This window comes from Hemiscyllium ocellatum, chromosome 17, assembly GCF_020745735.1.
Source record: "Hemiscyllium ocellatum isolate sHemOce1 chromosome 17, sHemOce1.pat.X.cur, whole genome shotgun sequence".
NCBI lineage: Eukaryota > Metazoa > Chordata > Chondrichthyes > Orectolobiformes > Hemiscylliidae > Hemiscyllium > Hemiscyllium ocellatum.
The window spans coordinates 19750165-19772091 of NC_083417.1; the positions used below are offsets into that span (position 1 = coordinate 19750165).

The 21927-nt window shown below is 41.7% G+C and overlaps 1 protein-coding gene across 2 annotated transcripts in view; it reads left to right on the forward strand.

The window, feature by feature from the left end:
* zdhhc7 (zinc finger DHHC-type palmitoyltransferase 7) overlaps nucleotides 1-21927 on the forward strand; it is a 73074-nt gene that overhangs the window by 42491 nt on the left and 8656 nt on the right. For both annotated transcript variants that reach the window (XM_060837603.1, XM_060837604.1), the window contains exons 4-5: nucleotides 12142-12266; nucleotides 21129-21225. In XM_060837603.1, coding sequence (XP_060693586.1) covers nucleotides 12142-12266; nucleotides 21129-21225 — 222 coding nt within the window. The remainder of the gene's footprint in view (nucleotides 1-12141; nucleotides 12267-21128; nucleotides 21226-21927) is intronic.

Here is a 21927-nt window from a genome sequence, read left to right on the forward strand (position 1 = left end):
ACCAGTATATTTCTTTTGAATCTTCAATATAATATTGTGTATAAAATTGAAGGAGCAATTGTAAATCTGTGAAGAGCACTGCAAAACAAGTGTTAAGTGCTCAAAGTGAAGAGATAGGAAACGGTTTTTGGGGAGGGGGAGAACAAAGGCATGCTGAACATGGGAGTACATTTCCCACTTTGCTGCCACCCATACTACATTCTCAGAAGATTGTGCAGCACTTTCAAAAAAGACTGAAATTTTAGTTTTGCTGTCTGTAGGCATCTTCTATTTGCTTATTGCCTAGATAACTTTGGATTGAGTCATGTTGCACAAATTTAAGATCAGTGCTTTAGAATATTTCACATTGAACTGAAGCTTGAAGTGTTGTTAATATAATGCATGACACTAGTTAAACACCATGGACTGAAATATTATCAAAAATCAGCAAGTTTTGATTTCAAGGAGTTTCAGGGAAGTCTTTTTTCTCCATGAACTCGAGAGGGATGCCTTGCAATTCTCCACTGTTCACCTCATCATGTATGCACAACATCTCTATGATGCCACTCTCATGCTACCTTGCACTTACTTATGGTCTAAATGCTCTCTGCTGCCAGGACTTTCTGTGCCATTTGTGCAATATTGAAATCCCAGCTGTGCACCAGGACAAAAGCTGCAAACCAGACACTGAAATTTGCACTTTGTTGCTGCACAGATCTCAAGGACATAGCTGAGAAAGGGAGGTTGGTATCCTGTTTTGCCAGCATCATCTTTAAAGGTCCATGTGGATAAGTATTCTCAGGGCTACCAGAGGAGACATGGCACCAAACAATGCCAATTTTCTCTGCGGTTGCCAGTCAGGTCTGTCAGTGGAACAGGGGAATACCCGATGCTGTGGGAAGAAGGTTCATGATCTTCTGTGCTCTACAAGGATAAGCAACACCATCTTCTCTCTGCTATCTCTCACTTAGTCTGACTCTATTCCTGCACCCGTCTCTGACTATTGATTCATGCTCTATCACTCTCACTACTGCCTGCAGCATTATCCCTCACTCACCTACCCACCCCAGACTCTCACTGGAATCCTAACTATTCCTACACGCTCACTCATGATACCTCACCATCTTTCCCCTGCCTGCACAAGCACTAACAACTGTGCACCTACTTTCATCTCACTTTGAGCCTTCCATTTTTATTATTCCAGGAGAAATCAGCCAACAATAATGAAGAGAAAGCCAAGACAGGTGATGTCCAACATCCACCTCCTCACCCTCTGCAAGGACAGACTCCCATGCCTTGCCAGGAGAGGACAATGCCTGCTCATATGGTAATCCTAAAACCTCCATGTGCTGGCAACTAAGTAAGATTCATTGTCAAGTGCTACACTGTTCTCCCATCACCAGTAGTTTGAACATATTCTTAACATGCCTAGGCTTCTAAACTTACTTTGCAGTCCGTTACGTCTTTTGTTTCTTTCAGCCAGCAGCAATATCCGCACAGTATGCACCTTCAAAGAGAAGCCACTCCATACCTGAGGAAGAAGACACAAATCCTGCGAGGACACGTTGGCTATTTCTACAACTTCCAACAGCTCAAGTAATGCCACCTTGTTCGCTACTGTAGCTAGATTAGGCTTGGGAGTACATTCTGGTGAGCACATCACAGTCATACCGAGGAAGAAACGTCCCAGGTCACTGGTACTCCGCACTGTCAGAAAACAGGCACCTGTTCGGCTCCGAAGCAGAGAGAGTACCTCATGGTGTTGGATATTAATAACTTAATTCAGATGCACAACCGATACAAAAGCTGTGTCAGAGACACACAGGGAATGCAGATCGAAGATTAGAGGAGTCCTCCAAATCTGTCAGTACTGTACTGCCTCCACTATGTGTCTGGCTATCTCTACAAATACATTCAAAATTGCCATAGAGACACAGGTCCAGAACACTCAGTGCCTGCTGGAAAAAAGCTGGCTTGCACTCCATCACTGTAGCTGAAAATGTGTTGCAGGAAAAGCGCAGCAGGTCAGGCAGCATCCAAGGAGCCGGAGAGTCGACGTTTCTGGCATGAGCCCTTCTTCAGGAATAAGGAAATGACCTGGGGTGTGCAGTGAGAGAGGGACTCACTGACATCCTTGTAGAGGGAGGAAGAGAGCTTCTTCAAGGAAGGCATCCTTGCAAGAGGATTCGCAGTAGGTTAAAATCTTCTAGGAGAAAGTGAGGACTGCAGACTGCAGAAAGGTGCAGGCTCATGCCCAAAACGTCGACTCTCCTGCTCCTTGGATGCTGTCTGACCTGCTACGCTTTTCCAGCAACACATTTTCAGCTCTGAACTCCAGCATCTGCAGTCCTCACTTTCTCCATCACTGTAGTCTTGCTGCTGACTGCTAACAGCAAGGTAATAGGGGTTTTAGGGATCTTGACTTCACTTGTAGGTAACCCTTTTTCTCAAGGCAGTGCAGTGCCTGCAGGCAGCAAGCTGGAAGAGGAATCATGTACAGAGTCTCCAGCAGACTCCTATCTGGACACTCCAGAGGCACATGGCCGCCCTACCTTCAACCTCGCTGTAACTTACAACTGAGGAGACATCTTATGACTCTTGATGGTCCAGTAGTAGAAGATATTGTATTGCTGATAAGCTGGACATCTTAACACAACATTCTGACTACCACCTGTGAACAGAATGTCATAGTCCTTCCCCATTGAAGATAGGTGACTGTGGATCTCATGCATTTTGTCACAGCATGAGAGTACCTATGGCTTGAAACTCTGCATTGGGAGACTGTTTCACATCTGCTGAAACAAAAGCTGTTTCCAGAAATTGCTGGAAAAACTCAGCAGGTCTGGCAGCACCTGTGCAGAGAAATCAGAGTTAGTGTTTCAGGTCCAGTGACCCTTCCTCAGAACATCTCTTCAAGGTTGTTGTTGGTCCTAGACATCCAAATCCATGCGTTCCTCATCTGTTCATGTGGACCCTCTTGTTGTAATGATCCAAGGGCTGACAGCTGCTTCCGTTCCTAAATCCACTGGGGACATTCTAAATAATCCAAATGGGCTCTGTCAGAAACAAAGCAACTCCTCAGTAATGTGGATCATTCAGAGGTTGCAGCACACACAAATGACATTTAAATTCAGTAAAAGTTTGGGAAATGGACACTTGCACCAAGGAGAGAGATGGATGGCCTAAACTTTTACATCGTTGACATGATTCACATGAATACTGCTCAAGCAAATTAATGCTCATTCAGTAGGTGATTGTATGTGTGGTAGAGGAATGAGAACTTCTCCTTTTACTCTATTCTCCACATTAACTAAGAAAGGCAGTTTTGCATGTAGGATTGCGGTATGGATATTTTAGAATCCATGGTGAGTGAAGTGAGTTGCTACTGCACCTTGTGCAGACTATGAAACTTTGGAAGGTGAGTGTGAACTGTGGAACTATGGTGAACCTTTCAAGCTTGCCTGGCATTACTTACATTTCACAGTCCGGATTAATTTGTAATGTTGAATGATAAAGTCAGGACATTTAGTCGAGATCACTGTTCAGTGCTGAGGTTGACATGCAGAACTACACGATAACAAATGTCTGTAGTTTAGACTAAGACAGTTTCTGTTTAATGTATTGCTCCTTGTCAGGTCTCGTATTGCTCGCACCTCGTGCCCACTTCCTTCCTCAGTGTGGTAAAAGCCATCTTTTATCTTATGATTTGCATTAGGATGGAAGACAACTCAGGTAATGCTTCACAGAGTAAGTTGCAGGCTCAGTCTAGATCATGCTCTCCCTCCTCTTCTACCCCCATCCCCTAATGTTTCCTTCTGCCTTACCCTCACTGTCAACTTCATCAGCTTGATTTTCTCCACATTTCCACCCAACTGTCTTATTTAGCTGTTCATTTCCTCACTTTACTCATTTAACTCCATGCATAAAGGTTAGCTATGGCAAATGTTAGCTGTGGCAAATATTGTTAGGGAACTGGAGCTGGAGTTGGATGAACTTAGGATCATTCGGGAGGCAGAGGGGGTCATAGATCGGAGCTTTAGGGAAGTAGTAACTCCAAAGATTGCAGACAGATGGGTGACAGTGAGAGGGACTGGAGGAAGCAGCCAGTGCAGGGACCCCCTGCGGCCGTTCCCCTCAAGAACAAGTATACCGTTTTGGATACTTGTGGGGGGGGGGGGGGGGGGGACGATTTACCAGGGGTAAGCAATGGGGTTCAGGCCTCTGGCATGGAGCCTGTCCCCGTTGCTCAGAAGGGAAGGGTGGAGAAGAGCAGAGCAATAGTTATTGGGACTCGATTGTTCGGGGCACAGGCAGTTTTGTGGAGGCAAGAGAGACTCATATTTGGTATGTTGCCTCCCAGGTGCAAGGGTACGTGACGTCTCTGATCATGTTTTTTGGGTCCTTAAGGGGGAGGGGGGGCAGCCCGAAGTCGTGGTCCACATTGGCACCACTGACATAGGTAGGAAGAGGGCTGAGGATGTTAGGCAGGCTTTCAGGGAGCTAGGTTGGAAGCTCAGAGTTAGAACAGAGTTAGAGTTGTTGTCTCCGGTTTGTTACCCGTGCCACGTGATAGAGAGTTGAGGAATAGGGAGAGAGACCAGTTAAATGCGTGGCTACAGGGATGGTGCAGGAGGGAGGGATTCCGGTATCAGGATAACTGGGGTTCTTTCTGGGGAAGGTGGGACCTCTATAAACAGGATGGTCTACACCTGAACCTGCGGGGCACCAGTATCCTTGGGGGGAGGTTTGCTCGTGCTCTTTGGGAGGGGTTTAAACTAACTCTGCAGGGGCATGGGAACCTAGACTGTAGCTTTAGGGTGCAGGACCTGGAGTGTAGGGAGGTTAGGAACCAGGCATCAATCTCGAAGGAAGGTGCCTGTAAACAGGAAAGTGGCTTGAAGTGTGTATACTTCAATGTGAGAAGTATACAAAATAAGGTAGGTGAACTTGCAGCGTGGGTTGGTACCTGGGATTTCGATGTTGCGGCTATTACGGAGACATGGGTAGAACAGGGACAGGATTGGCTGTTGCAGGTTCCAGGGTTTAAATGTTTTAGTAGGGTCAGAGGTGGGGTAAAAGAGGGGGAGGTGTGGTATTGCTTGTCAAAGATAGTATTACAGCAGTGGAAAGGACGATCGATGAAGACTCGCCATCTGAGGTAGTTTGGGCTGAGGTTAGAAACAGGAAAGGTGAGGTCACCCTGTTAGGAGTTTTCTACAGGCCTCCTAATAGTCCTAGAGATGTAGAAGAAAGGATTGCGAGGATGATTCCGGAGAAGAGTCAAAGTAATAGGGTGGTTGTTATGGGGGACTTTACCTTTCCAGATATTGACTGGGAAAGCTATAGCTCGAGTATGTTAGATGGGGTCAGTGTTTGTCCAATGTGTGCAGGAGGGTTTCCTAACACAATATGTAGACAGGCCAACAAGAGGTGAGGCCATACTGGATTTGGTTCTGGGTAACAAACCAGGCCAGGTGTTAGAATTGGAGGTAGTTGGGCACTTTGGGGACAATGACCACAATTCGGTGACTTTTACTCGAGTGATGGAGAGGGATAAGTGTGCACTGCAGGGCAAGAGTTATAGCTGGGGGCAGGGAAATTATGATGCGGTGAGGCATGACTTAGAATGCGTGGCTTGGAATAGTAGGCTTTGAGGGAAGGGCGCATTCGATATGTGGAGCTTGTTCAAGGAGCAACTATTGAGTGTCCTTGATAAGTATGTACCTGTCAGGCAGGGAGGAAAGGGTCGTGTGAGGGAGCCGTGGTTTAATAAGGAATTGGAATCCCTTGTTAAAGAGAAGAGGGCGGCCTATGTAAAGATGAGGCGTGAAGGTTCAATTGGGGCGATTGAGAGTTATAAGGTAGCCAGGAAGGATCTGAAGAGAGAGCTGAGAGCAGCAAGGAGGGGACATGAAAAGTCCTTAGTTGATAGGATTGGGGAAAACCCAAAGGCTTTCTATAGGTATGTCAGGAATAATAGAATGACCAGGGTAGGAATAAGTCCAGTCAAGGATAGTAGTGGGAAGTTGCGTGTGGAGGCTGAAGAGATTGGGGAGACACTGAATGAATACTTTTCGTCAGTATTCACTCAGGAACAGGACATTGTTGCCGATGTGAATATTGAGTCACAATTAGTTAGAATGGATGGCTTTGAGGTATGTAGGGAAGAGGTGTTGAAAATTCTGGAAAGGGTAAAAATAGATAAGTCCCCTGGGCCTGATGGCATTTATCCTAGGATTCTCTGGGAAGCAAGGGAGGAGATTGCAGAGCCATTGGCCTTGATTTTTATGTCCTCGTTGTCTACAGGAATAGTGCCAGAAGACTGGAGGATAGCAAATGTGATTCCCTTGTTCAAGAAGGAGTGTAGGGATAACCATGGAAACTATGGGCCGGTGAGTCTCACTTCTGTTGTGGGCAAAGTCTTGGAGGGAATTGTAAGGGATAGGATTTATGAACATCTGGATAGGAATAATGTGATCAAGGATAGTCAGCATGGTTTTGTGAAGGGCAGGTCGTGCCTCACAAACCTTATTGAATTCTTTGAGAAGGCGACTAAGGAGGTGGACGAGGGTAAAGCAGTAGATGTGTATATGGATTTTAGTAAGGCGTTTGACAAGGTTCCCCATGGTAGGATGCTGCGAAAAATATGGAGGTTTGGCATTGAGGGTGCGTTGGAGTTTTGGATTAGGAATTGGCTGGCTGGAAGAAGACAGAGGGTAGTAGTTGATGATAAAGGTTCATCTTGGAGTGCAGTTACTAGCAGTGTTCCGCAAGGATCTGTTTTGGGACCATTGCTGTTTGTCATTTTTATAAATGACCTGGAGGAGGAGCTGGAAGATTGGGTGAGCAAGTTTGCGGATGATACGAAAGTCAGTGGAGTTGTTGTCAGTGAGGAAGGATGTGGCAGGTTACAACGGGATATAGATAAGCTGCAGAGCTGGGCAGAAAGGTGGCAAATGGAGTTCAATGTAGGTAAGTGTGACGTGATTCACTTTAGTAAGAGTAACAAGAAGATGGAGTACTGGGCTAATGGTCGGATACTTGGTAGTGTGGATGAGCAGAGGGATCTTGGTGTCCATGTACATGGATCTCTGAAAGTTGCCACCCAGGTAAATAGTGCTGTGAAGAAGGCATATGGCGTACTAGCTTTTATTGGTAGAGGAATTGAGTTCCGGAGTCCTGAGGTCATGTTGCAGTTGTATAAGACTCTGGTGTGGCGCATCTGGAGTATTGTGTGCAGTTTTGGTCGCCATACTATAGGAAGGATGTGGAGCACTTGAACGGGTGCAGAGGAGGTTTACCAGGATGTTGCCTGGTATGGTAGGTAGATCGTATGAGGAAAGGCTGAGGCACTTGGGGCTGTTTCCATTGGAGAAAAGAAGGTTTAGGGGTGACTTGATAGAGGTGTACAAGATGATTAGGGGTTTAGATAGGGTTGACCATGAGAATCTTTTTCCACGTATGGAGTCAGCTATTTCGAGGGGGCATAGCTTTAAATTAAGGGGTGGTAGGTATAGGACAGATTTTAGGGGTAGATTCTTTACTCAGCGAGTCGTGAGTTCATGGAATGCCCTGCCAGTAGCAGTGGTGGACTCTCCCTCTTTATGGGCATTTAAACGGGCATTGGATAGGCATATGGAGGATAGTGGGCTAGGGTAGGTTAGGTGGGCTTGGATCGGCGCAACATCGAGGGCCAAAGGGCCTGTACTGCGCTGTATTTTTCTGTGTTCTAAATGTTGTTATGCAGTGACCCCTCATGAAAGCCAGGACAGTTGTGACCATCAATGACCACCTTCCACAGTTACTACTTGCTCTGTCGTATTCTGTTCCTTTTTATATGTTCAGCTGCCTTCAATCCACATAATTAATTTCCAAACTTACCCACCACAACAATAACCCCTGAAAGCTCCTCTTGACTTACGTTGAACAGATCTCCAGATTGACGTTCCCAAACTGACTTAGAAAGTCCGCACCCAATGATGGGAATCAGACCAGTGCAGCTCCCAGTTGACCTATTCGTTACACTGGATCTGTAGAACTGACTAGCCAACTCCCCAAATTCTAATGATATTGACCCCTACACCATAGTCTAAGCACCCAACTGACCAAATCTAGGCTCCTGGACTGAGATCAGAACTTCTGTGCTGGTACCCACTGATTGACAACAGGTCCCCCTGATTTTCACTGAGCACTACTCCCTCAGACTGCAAAATAGCCAATTGGTTGAAGTTGTACGGCAGCAGTGTGTTTGCCACGTAAGTTGCTATAGGTGTGACATTTTTGTAGTACGGTTCTGTACAGCAAGAACTCATCCTTTTGACTAGCCATGGTTAGCAACCAAGACAGGCTTCATGTCTGTACTAGAAGGCAAAGCAAGACAGCAGTCAAAGAACAAAGAAAATTTACAGCCCAGGAACAGGCCTTTTGGCCCTCCAAGCCTGAGCCAATCCAAATGTACTGTCTAAACCTGTCGGTCAATTCCTAAGCATCTGTGTATCCCTCTGCTCCCCATCTATTCATGCAGCTGTCCAGACACATCTTAAATGAATCTACTCTGCCAGCCTCTACCACCTCTGCTGGCAACGTGTTCTAAACGCCCACCATCCTCTGTGTGAAGTACTTGCCACATGTATCCCCCTTAAACTTTCCACCTCTCACTTTGAAAGCATGACCACTCATTATTGAATCCTTCACCCTGGGAAAAAGCTTGTCTCTATCCACCCTGTCTATATCTTCATGATTTTGTAAACCTCAAACAAGGCCCCCCTCAATCTTTTTTTCTAGTGAAAATAAACCTAATCTACTCAACCTCTCTTCATAGCTGGCACCTTCCATGCCAAGCAACATCCTCATAAACCTTCTCTGGACCCTCTCCAAAGTATCCACATCCTTTTGGTAATGTGGTGCCCAGAACTGTACACAGTATTCTAAATGTGGCCAAACCAATGTCTTGTGCAATTTTATCATGACTTGCCAGCTCTTATACTCAATACCCCGTCCAATGAATGCAAGCATACTATATGCCTTCTTGACCACTGTATCCAACTGTGCATCAACCTTCAGGTACAATGGACCTGCACTCCCAGATCTCTGCCCATCAATTTTTCCCAAGGGTCTTCCATTCATTGTATAATTTGCTCTAGAATTAGCCTTGCCTAAATGCATCACCTCACATTTGTATGAGGCTGCAAGTTCTCAATGAGACAGCAAGACAGCAAGAGCTAAAAAGGCAAGACAGAGATGCTGTGAGCATCCAAGATGCAAGTGAGTGAGAGCTAAGAAATAAAGCTAAGAACCCAAGCTGGGCTCTCTTCCAATGCATGAGATGGACATCCGATTCTGTTCGCAAAGAGTTTTGGTAGCAGTATTACAACATATGGTGTTGGAGCACTTTAAAGTGTAGTATTGAAATGGTGACCTGCATTCTACATGAGTTAAAGATGTGCTGTGATGTTGTTATGAGGCTGTCCAATACCAATCTCCTTGAACAAAGAATGTCAGATAGTCACTGCCCAGGAATGCGCTGAAATGTTGAGGGTTGCTGGCTAAGATAGAGGCCTGGAGGAGCAAGCAACAAACTTGAGTTGGTGTCTGAAATTGTCACTACCTCGTTACCGTCCACTACCTGACAAATAGCAAACAGCATATAAATGAGTTGAGATTAGGTAATAATTAGATGTTACTTCATGCAAATTGGTTCTGACGGTTTATCACGAGATTAATGTCCTGCCTTTGAAACCTATGGTAAAAAATATTTTTTTAATCTGATCAAGAATATTATTTTTCCATTTTCATCGACTGGCTTGCCATTGCTCATGTTGTTCAGATGCTGGGAAAGTTCAACCCTGTATTTAAGTAGTTGCAGCCGATTGCTACACAAAGTATCTGGCAGTATTAGTTATTTATTTGAAAGAATATGAAATATAAATTAACATCTGAATGTACCATAAGTGAAATGAATAGCAAGCATTTTAAAAAGGGTCTGGTGGTGCAGTGGTGGTGTCCCTATCGCTGAGCCAGGAGGCCTTGTTTCAGGTCCCACTGACTCCAGAGATGTGTTATTAACACATTGGACTAAAAATATCTTTGAACTGTATTTTGAGAGACAAGTCATTGCCTTTTTGTTTGAATAATTATTTTGACTGAAGGAAGATAAAGTTTTAGAAGTAGCTACCATTTTTGAGTCTATGTTATATATAGTATCAGTACAATGTTATTACAGAATGCGATTTCAGTAACAATCATTGAATAGTTTTATATGCACAGAAAAGCTTTAAATTCTTCCTCAATTGACACTTGTCAGGAGTTTGAGACTAATACGTCAAAATTTCCTCTGTATTAAAATGGGACAGTTTACCTAATTTATGGAGTCTGAAAATTTCAACAGCACAGAATATCTATCATGGATGTGATAACAAATAAGTATGAACAATTTTGATAACCAACCTGAATACCTGTAGTGAAAGATGAAAGCCAAAAATCAGTTAAAAGACATTGATGGCTGGGAAATACTTGAAGAAATCAATACTTTGCTTAATTTCAACCATAGCAATTATGTAAGAAATTTACAATCATGCGATAGTTATTCATAAGCTCTCTGACAAGAGACATGTTAGAAAAATTGAATAATATTGGACAAGTATTGTAATGTAAATAGGAATTTGTGTGACTGATTATAGTTGAGATAAATTGATGATGCTCGTAGGTGTGAAACAATATTCTTTTAAAAGAAACATGAGCAACTTGTATTTATACAAGGTAATTAAGATAGAAGACCATCCCAATGGGAGGATATCCATAATGGAAAGTCATTGTAATTTCCTGCCTTTAAAGGTGTAAAAACAATTTCGTACAGATTTTGGGAATTAATATGTTGGGACAGTGTGTACAAAAGTCAAGATTGAAGATGTATTAGTGTAATTGTACAAAATATCTTTTGGCCACAGTTAAAATGTGTGTTCAGCTTTAAGCTCCCCATTAGAGAAAATACATTAAAGCCAAAAAGAATGTTAGAGAGTGAGGAAAGATGTTAGGAGAACTTTTTTTTTCACAGGGAGCGATAAGCAACTTGGAACCTGTAACATAAACATTGGTTGAAACTGAGACTATTGGAATGTTTTGAGGGAAAACTTCTTTACATGAAACAGAGGGCAAAACTAATTACGAGTAGAGTTCGAGATTAATTTTAGAATACTGTAGCATTGAAATGATGCAGGTACAGTGAACTAAATATTGGCTGTTTATATGATTTATATGTATCACTAGTTCTATATCTATGTCTATGTATATCACTATATCTATTTCTTATAGATTTTAGAAGTTGTAAAACCTACTTTGTTTCCTGTAATTATAGTAATGTCTATTGATAGATCGTGTTAAAAATGCAGAGTTATGGTTAAATTGTTGAATGCTAGAATTATGGAGTAAATCTCAGAACTGTTTATCAGCACACGCGATGTGTGTTAGGATCATAAAGTCCTCTTTCACAAAACAAGACGTTTCTCCATTGAGTCTGTGACAGTTTTCAAAGATAAATCAGTTAGTCCCACTCCCCAGAATTTCCCTTTATCTGTGCAATGTTTTCTCCTTCGAGTACTTATTCAAGTAACCTTTTGAATGTTCTTGATGAACCTGTATTTTTCACCCATCAAACAAAATATCTAAATCCTAAACATATTGCATCATTTTCTTCCCAAATTGTCTGTAGTTCTTTTGCTAATCATAAAAAACTTGCCCCACCTATTGTTGCCCCTTCAGCCATTGGCGACGGTTTTTCTTCATCTACCCAAACTGAACTCCTTATGATTTTAAAAACTGAAAAAAAATGCAAATGCTAGAAATCAGAAACAAAAACAGAAATTTATGGAAAAAGTCTGGTGGCATCTGTGATGAGAAATCAGAGTTAACGTTTCAGAGCAGATCAGTTCTGAGGATTTGAAACATTAATGCTCTGATTTTTCTTCACCAATGCTGCCAGACCTGCTGGGCTTTTCCAGCAATTTCTGTCCTTGTGATTTAAGATCTAGTTTAAAAACAAAGAACCAACAGAGTATGAAAATGTAGAATTCTATAAACTACTTCAAATGAAGGTTGGTAATGAACTACTGATTTTGAGTTACAGTTCTGTGGTGTTAACTTAGTTTTAATGGTTTCTTTGCACAGGGCGCAGTGCCGAAAGGCAATGCCACAAAAGAGTATATGGAGAGTCTACAGCTGAAACCAGGGGAGGTGATTTATAAGTGCCCAAAATGTTGCAGTATTAAGCCAGAGCGAGCTCATCATTGCAGGTATTGTGCAATGCATAGATTTTTATTTAAAATAGCTTTCAATTTACTTGCAACTAATGTGTTAGTCATTCCATTGAAAATGCACTCTTGACCTAGAGCATGCATCTCCTTGTAGAACTGTAGTGTTATTGACAGAAAGTCCAGTAATTGTTGAATCTTTACAAATTTTATTTTACATTTAATAATCTATCAGCTGATTTCAGAAACTAACCATTTTTCCTGTTTAATTATTTCAATCAAATTTGAAGTCAAATTATTACTGTAAATGAGGTAGCCCAAGTATTATTATAATGTAACAATTCCATTATATCTATTTATTTGATATTACTGTTGATTATCCACAGTGACTTTAGCATTCATGCTGTAGAAGTGAACTTAAAGGGAAATTCAGATTTATTGTTGCTTGTGTAAATGATAGCAAATTAGACGAAAAGACCTCAAAGGAGCCAAATAATGGAAAGCAAGGATTTTTATTTATTTAATATATAATGTCATTTGAAACACTATCTGCCACATCTTTCAAGGAGAACGTGCAAAATCCAAGCAGATGTCGGCTTTCTGACCCTCGAGCTTGTTCTACCATTCGATAAGATCATGGCTAACCTGTGTACATTTTGAATTCCACATTTTCATCTGCCTTTGATAATCTTTGATTCCCCTGCCTAACAAAACTATCTACTTTTGCACTAAAGTATTCAATGACCCCACTTTAAACTAAGTATTGTGAGGCATTCAGTTCCAGAGTTGCACTACCTTCTGTACAGAGAAAATATTTTTCCTCAATTCAGTCGTAAATGGGCAAACTCTAATTTTAAAATATTGCCCTTTAGTTCTGGATTCATCTGCGTGAGGAAGCATCTTTTTCACATGCATCTTGTCAAGGTCTTTCAAGATCTTGTACACTTTAATCAAGTCATCTTCAAGTGGAAAAGAGCCAAGTGTATTCAACCTATCCCTAACCTAGCCAGAGCTGCAGCAGCGGCTAGAGGGCTAGAATACAAGAGCGGGGATGTGCTGATGAGACTGTATAAGGCTCTGGTCAGATGGCATTTGGAAAATGTGAGCAGTTTTGGTCACCATATCTAAGGAAGGACGTGCTGCTGTTGGAGGGAGTTCAGAGGAGTTTGGCATGGTAGCTCACAGTGCCAGGGATCTGGTTCGATTCCAGCCTCGGGTGACTGTGTGGAGTTTGCACATTCTCCTTGTATCTGTGTGGGTTTCTTCGGGTGCTCCGGTTTCCTCCTACAATCCAAAGATGTACAAGTTAGGCGAATTGGCCATGTTAAAATTGTCTGTAGTGTTCAGGAATGTGTAAGTTAGGTGCATTAGTCAGGAGTAAATGTTGAGTAGTAGGGTAGGGGAATGGGTCTGGGTAGGTTATTCTTTGGAGGGTCAGTGTAGATTCGTTGGGCTGAAGGGCCTGTTTCCACACCGTAGGGATTCTATGATTCTAATGATCCTGTGGATGAAGGACTTGACATATGAGCAGTTGAGGACTCTGGGTCTGTGGAGTTTAAATAGATATGGGGAGATCTGATTGAAACATATAGAATAATGTGAGGCTTGGATAGAGTGGACGTGGAAAAGATTTTTACACTGTCAGGAGAGATGAGGAGCCAGGAGACAGGCTGAGAGTAGAGGGACCCTTTAGAACTGAGATGAGAAGAAATTTCTTCAGCCAGAAGGTGGTTAATCTGTGGAACTCATTGGTGCAGAGGTCTGTGCATGGCGTGTCATTGAGTGCATTTAAAATGGACGTAGATAGGTTCTTGTTGCAAATGTGTTGCTGGTCAAAGCACAGCAGGCCAGGCAGCATCTCAGGAATAGAGAATTCGACGTTTCGAGCATAAGCCCTTCATCAGGAATAAGAGAGAGAGAGAGCCAAGCAGGCTAAGATAAAGGGTAGGGAGGAGGGACTAGGGGGAGGGGCGATGGAGGTGGGATAGGTGGAAGGAGGTCAAGGTGAGGGTGATAGGCCGGAGTGGGGTGGGGGCGGAGAGGTCAGGAAGAGGATTGCAGGTTAGGAGGGCGGTGCTGAGTTGAGGGAACCGACTGAGACAAGGTGGGGGGAGGGGAAATGAGGATTTGTTGTAGGTACAGGTTGTCCTGGTTGGGTCCAAATTTTGTTGGTTGGAATGTAGTTCGGAGTCCGTGTGGGATCAGTCGGTTCCTTAGGCAGCTGCTGAGGAAGGAGATGTGGCTGTGGTAGCGGGTCTGTTTGAGAACGTGGCTGAAGAGTTTCTGTGCAGAGGATAGGTTCTTATTGTGTAGATAGATTCTTATTTGGTAAGGGGATCGAGGGTTACAGGGGGATGTCAGGAGAATGGGATTACACAGTATATCAGCCATGATCAAATGGCTTAATTCTGCTCCTATATCTTATGGTCTTATATTCTTGCTTTTACTATACTGCAAACAGAAAATGGACGGCATACTTAGTGGGAAGCAGAATGTAGAGAACGTTTTTAAAATGTATTTTTGGGAGAATTGGTACTTCCAAGAATACAAAGATCACGATGTAGAGGAGAAGAAACATGCATTTGCTTGTTGTTTTTCTCCATTAATCAAACTGTTTTGTACAGTAGTTAATCTTATGAAAAAAATGCAGTTGATTGGCATGTTTTCAAATAGTTAACGAAAAAATCAATGTGGATTTTGGCAAGCCATGTTTAGTGACACCATCATTCCTTGCTTTAAAAAAGTATTTTATCAATATGTGAAGTAGTCTTGATGTCTATAATTTGGGTAAAGATCATTGCCTTGTAACTGGCACCAGCTATTGTAAACTAATTAAGTCAATTTAATGGCTGGCTGCTATTTCTTTGAAATGTTAATATGCATAGGTTTGCATTTGAGAACTAGACATATTCATAATCTACAATGCCAACACATCAGGGGATTTCATGAAAGGAGAATGATTACTGTTTTAAGAATAGCACCAATGTAATGAAAGATTTATATCTCACTATAGCTGCTATTATTGAGTTTAGCATTGAACTGCAAGCTTTAGCTCTAGTGATGTTACTAGTGACTGTTAATATAGTGGCTAAGACTGTTTTCTCACACGTTACAAATATTGCACTGGGAAGTTTGTGGAAAACCATTTCGTAAATCAGAAGTATGTTGAGTTAGAATCATTGAATCAGTCTCGGAATTTTCAATCATTGTTGCTTTCTATGTTTGTTTCAAATCTTTTTTTGTTTGCTATGTAATTGTATTCTAAATGAAACAGGCAATCCTTTGAACAGACAAGAAAGTGCATTTGTAGTTGTCTGAGGATTTTTGACGTTTAGCAAGTTAGAATAGATTTTTTTAGATTCTTTACAGTGTGGAAACAGGCCCTTCGGCCAACCAGTCCACACCAACCCTCCGAAGAGTAATCCACCCAGACCCATTTCCCTCTGAATGATGCACCTAACACTATGGGCAATTTAGCCTGACGTTGGATTGTGGGAGGAAACCGGAGCACCTGGAGGAAACCCACACAAACACAGAGAATGTGCAAACTCCACACAGATAGTCACCTGAGGCTGGAATCGAACCTGGGACCCTAGTGCTGTGAGGCAGCAGTGCTAACCACTGAGCCATTGTGCCCTGTTGATTCTGTGATTAATTTGTGCCTCCTGCTGTTTGAATCAATTTAATACCTGTGATTGTGTAGATTTTCCAATATTTCAGCAGATAGTTAAACTGACAATACCTGTTTCCTGTGACATTCATGTTTTTGAATTTGAATTTAATTTATTGTCATGTGTACCGAGGCATAATGAAAAACTTTGTCCCGCGAACAATACAGGCAGCTCACATAGTTAAGTCGTGTAGATAAGCAAATAGTAGGTAAAAGCAGCAAAAGCAAAAACACAGATACAGGCGAATGCTAAGAATTTGAGAGTCCATTCTAACAACAGGAGAGTAGAAACTGTTTCAAAACTGGCTGGTGCGTGTGTTCAGACTCCTATACCTTCTCCCTGATGATACGGGTTGTAGAAAAACATTGCCAGGATGGGATGGATCTTTGAGAATGCTGGCGGCCTTTCCTTGATAGTAGGCCTGATAGATTGATTCTGTAGATGGAAGTTTGGCCTTTATGATGGTCCGGGCCGAGTTCACCACGCTCTGTAACTGTCTCCAATCTTAAATGGTGCAATTACCATACTAGGTAGTGATACATCCAGACAGAATGCTCTCAAAGGCAAACCTAAAAATGTTGACAATGGTATTCGTCATCATGCCAAATTTCCTCAACTGCCTGAGGAAGAAGAGACATTGTTGGGCTTTAGTAACCAGTGCGTCCACATGAAGAATCCAAGAAAACTTGTTGTTGATGACCACTCCCAGGAGTTTGACACTGTCCACTTGTTCCACCTCTGTGCTGATAATGTGAAGGGGAGCATGAGTAACATCCCATCGAAAGTCAGTAATGAGTTCCTTGGTTTTGCCGGCATTAAGAGCTAGGTTGTTCTCAGTACACCATTTTTCCAGGTCTTCCATCTCTCGTCTGTAATTTGTCTCGTCGCCATCTGAGACGCGACCGACTATGATGGTGTCGCCAGCAAACTTGTAAATGACATTAGTCTATAGGAAGTACAGCCACTCACAAAAAAATAGTTAAACTGATTTCAGCAGGTTTTATTTCACTCCAGTTAAAATCATAATGTGCTCAACCGTGTCAATTTTGAACATGCTCATAAAAATTTAATTAGCAAATATCAGTCCTTCAATGTAAAATCTGCTGAACTGTGCAAAGTCGCTGGCCTCCCTGAACCTTAGACCAGGCTTTATTTATGAATGTTAAAATGCATTTTTCATCAGAAGAAAATCAGTTGTTTTCTCAGACAGCTGTTTTGAATGCTGACCTCAACCATAGGTAGCATTTGTGGCAAAGCTGAGCAAATGGTCAGAGGAGCTGCTGACTGGTGCTTCATATGGAGTCTGACCACTGGCCTCTGCTATTCTATTCAATTTTAAGTGTTGCTGCACCTAACCCTGTTAATTAGATGCTCTCACCAGATTTGCAGTATAATATCTGTATACTTGTTTGTAGGTTGTGAGAGTCACTGCAAAGACCTACATTTATTATCCATCTGAATTGGCCATGGGAAAATGGTGAAAAAGTGGCTTCTGGAATCGCTGGAGTCCACATGATGTAGGTGCACCCATTGTGCGGTGAGGGAGGAAACTTGAAAGTTTTGACCTCGTGACAATGAAGGAATGGTGATGTAATTCCAAGTCAGGATGCTGTGCAACTTGGAGAGGAACTTAGAGCTTGCGGAGTTTCTTTACAACTGTTTCAATTGTTCAGGCTCTGGAAGGTCGCACATTTAGAAGCTGCTACCAAAAGATCATTGGTGAATTGCTGCAGCGTATGTTGTACATGGTACAGACTGCTGCTGTTGTCTAAATGTTTAGTGTGGATGATACTGACTTATAGTCAATAAGTCAAGGTTGTTAGTAGGGCATGCAACCTTTACTGTATCCAATGAGTGCAGCGTTTTCTTTTGTGGAGTGAACGCAAATAACTGAAGTCTGACTTCAGTGATGCTAAAACCTCATAATGTGGCCAGAATGAATTGTCAACTTTGCACTTAGAGCTGAAAGTGGATGTAGATGCTTCAACCTTGTCTTTGTACACTGATCTGCTGGAGACCTTGGATGAGGTTCTTTGGAAACTTTCCCCTTCAGTTAATTATTTAATTATTCACTCTAATGAGGATTATAAATATTCATGTTCATATCTTGAGCCTACGATTGCTAAATGCAGAAAGGGAACAGCCTTGGTTTGAAGAAGCTGTGAGCATTTTAAAAAGGAAGCTGTGGCAGTGGGAGGATTGATGGGAGAGCCAGAGCCACTCATGAATATCTGAAACAAGCACAAAAAGTGCTGGGGAAGCTCTGGTGGTGGAATCTGTTGGTAAAGGAATACCCACGCTAGCATGAAACTTTGTCGTTATTAAACAAGGGAGTATCAGATGTTGTGAAAGTTCCTATTTGTTTGTAACATTGTAATAGTAATATACTTTTGCTTTTCTTGTAAAATAAAAATCCGCTGAACTGCATTCACAGTTGAGACTAAACAGGGGATGCTGTCCTTTACAGCATCAAAACATTTACAGTCAGTGATAAATGACTCGGCAGCCAAGGCTACTGCACTGCGGGATGTTGAAGATGCTGTTCCTTTTTGGTTAACATTGTCCACTTGTCTTGAGAAAGCATCCAACAATCAGGCACCACCCTCTGAACTAAACTGCCACAAACCACCATTCCTGAGTGAGAATCGGAGCTTCGTGTTGAAGAGACATCTTGTGACCGTTGTTAGCCCCAGTAGACGAAGGTATTGCATTGCATATACTCTGGACAAAATGATATGATGTTCTAACTGCCAGCTCTCTGCAGAGTAAAGCAAAGCACCCCATCCCTTATGTGCCTGGCATTCCATGGAAAATTGTGTGATAATGGGTCTCTAGCACTTTTATCTCATCATGAGGGCACCATTGCCTGGAACCTCTATATAAGGAGGATGGTCCATGTCCACTGTTGGTTACTCTTGGTATCGAGCTTCAGTGCATGTGTGTTCCTCGGTTTCTGTGGATGCTTGTAGTGCAGCGAGCATAGACAATTATAACTTCTGAGGATGGTTCCAATAGCCTATGTAGACAAGATTAGAAATGAAGCAGCTCCTCATTAGTGTGATCATTCAGCCGTCACCGCATACACAAGTGACATTTAAATAATCATCCTCCAAACGTTGCAACATAGAGGCCTACAGCAAGGAGAGCAATGAGATCCTACTACATGGACCTTTTAAATCACAGACCTGATTCAGAAGTACACTTCACAAATCATTGGGCACATGTACAGTAAGAGATTGAGAGCATTGTACAAAACAAGGGAAATTCCTCAATCCAGCACCCTCCCCTACCTCAAGTATTACTCAGAAAAGATAGCATGACATATAAAATAATTGTGTATACACTTTGTACTCCAAGGTGAGAGGTGGGTAGCTCCTGAACTTTGAGCAAACTATAATGCTTTTAAAATGTGGAACTTTGCTAAAACTTCACAGCTGACTTGATATTACTTCTGCTTCACAGCCTTAATCAGGATTAATTTGTAATACTTAATGACATTACTTTTGGCCAGGATCTTTAGTCAGCATGGAAAGTTGGTGCAGAGTAGATGTCCTGAAGCTGTACTGTTTGTATCTAATTAATGTTATGCTTGGTCCATTCTGCTTTGTCATCTCTCTCCACTCCATTGGCTTTTATTTTGCCCCTGTTCCAACCCAAGTCTTTTTAACTCTCCAACATCCAATGTACTCCTGTGAGCCCCAGGCCTAAAATTTCCTTATACCAGGCATTATTCTCAATATCTCACTGTCATATTTGGTGCCCGTTTGTGACTCCCCTCTTCCACAGTATCCATGCTGTGTCATCACCTATTCTTACATATTGCTTTGGTCGTCTTCATAATTGTAATCCTCTCTGATCCTGGCATGCTGCCTCCAGTTCACACAATTGATCTCCCCAACTTGCCCATCATAATATCGGGCCTGATAAATCAACTTTGCTTTCAGCAATAACATGCCTGGGGCTTACCATGGTCCACCTCCCTCTCCTACTGAGTACAGCTCCCAATGGACTTACCAGTAACCCTCAGATGGGCTACGCCAGACCTACAGGATTGGCTATAGCCCACTTCCTGGAGCTCCTGACCATGAATGCTGCAATCAGCCAACTGACTGTGTCCAAACCTCTATCCATTCTCATGATATTTTCTCAATTGATTCACCATTGTCCACATCACTCAGGACCTGTGAAAATTCTATCCTCTGAATTAATTTTTAAATTTAAGTCTGAGATAAAGCTGTGCAATGCAATAAAAAGTAAAATATTACAAGTTTTTGTATATATGTGATGGGAAGTCAGTTTGTGATCTCATCAGTCTGCAGGATGTGTGTTATGGGAGATGTTTTGTGTGTGTGGAGGGGTGTTCCTGTTGTTTTGGTGAAAAAAATCCTTGCTATTACAGCCATTGTTCTTGCCAACGTAAATACAGTGGTGTCTCAGAAATGGATCCACCTTCTAAATGTTGCAGCTTTATCTTTAATGAAAAGTTGGTAGTTTTGGAGGATATTGATGATTTCTTCTAAGTCTGCTTCTGTGTGAGTTCAAATAACCCATACATCTATGCAAATAGAAAAGGCAGTATTACTACATGACTGCATCACCTTATAAAAGAGTTAGTGGGCATGGAAAGGAAGCCCCTGAAACTCAAAATGTTATTCAAAGAAATCTCAAGAAATGTCTGTGTGAGGTCTGTGGTTAGTGAGGATAGCAACTTAGCTGCAAATTTAGAAGTAAAACCTGAAAGCTTACATGTGAGCAATAAATTAATATTGAATTACATAAAGCTCTGTTGCAAACTCATGCAGTCCTATGTTTTAATTAATTCATTGAGTTGATTTGACGATCCAACGATCCTTTTCCTCATTTAGATTTGTTTTGATAATTTCTGACCTCCGAAATATAAAAGAATTGGGACTGATGTCATCTACAAATGTAATCAAAATTGTGTTTTGTAGCACCTTAATCATTACATAAAACCCTTGCCATTTATGGATGACATCCATAACATGTAGAAAATCAATTACAAAGGTCATTAAACATCAAAGTGGGGAAAAGTTTTTGTTTACAAAATTGACTCTGGATGCAGATAATGTAACAGACTTTTCTGAATATAAGATTGCTGTTTCAAAAATAACTAAGCTGAACGATTACCCCTGAAAACGAATGCTTGCTTGAAAATTCATGTAACATTTCTTGGCAAATTATGTAATTTTTTTTCTTTCTTCCCAAAAATCAGTATTTGTAAAAGGTGCATCCGGAAGATGGACCACCATTGTCCTTGGGTGAACAATTGTGTTGGAGAGAACAATCAAAAATTCTTTGTACTTTTTACTGTAAGTTTAAATATGTTTTCCTGCAGACTTTGGGCATTTAACATCAGACCGTAACAATTTACAATTCCACCATATTAATTTTTTGAAGTCAGGCCATGTTATTATTGATACTTCCTTGTTTCAAACTAAGTAACTAAGATTTTGTTTCTAGTAAATAGCATTACTTCTGCAATGTATGACATTGTGTTTTATTCTAATATATCCTGTTCATGAATAGTGCAGGATTTACTTTTTGTTGTATTATTACTAAGAGATGGAGTTGCTGGAGACTATCTTATGATACTGACTTATCCAGCACCTCAGGTATAAACAATCCTGGCAAAGACAGCCAAGATAAATGCTTGTTTATAGTAAGAGCAACTGCTAAAATAACCAGTTAGAAACTTAATTCATTACTACTTAGGATGATTGAGAAGGAACACCATAATTTAAAAGCCATTGCAGTTTAAGTTAAAGTAGTGGTCTAAGACTGCCTAGGTTTTGCATTGTGTCTCTGTTCCCCACCACTTTAGAATTGCATCTCCTAAGAATACTTTATTTTTCTGTTCTCTAAAGAACAGGCTTTGAATAAATCAACAGTAATACTTTTTAAGAAAAAAAAGTGATCAGAACGTTTCCTTCCTGTGAATATTTACATTGTAACCTGTGAGATTTGGGATATAATAATAATTATGCTCGCTTGACCAGATTTCACATATTTCT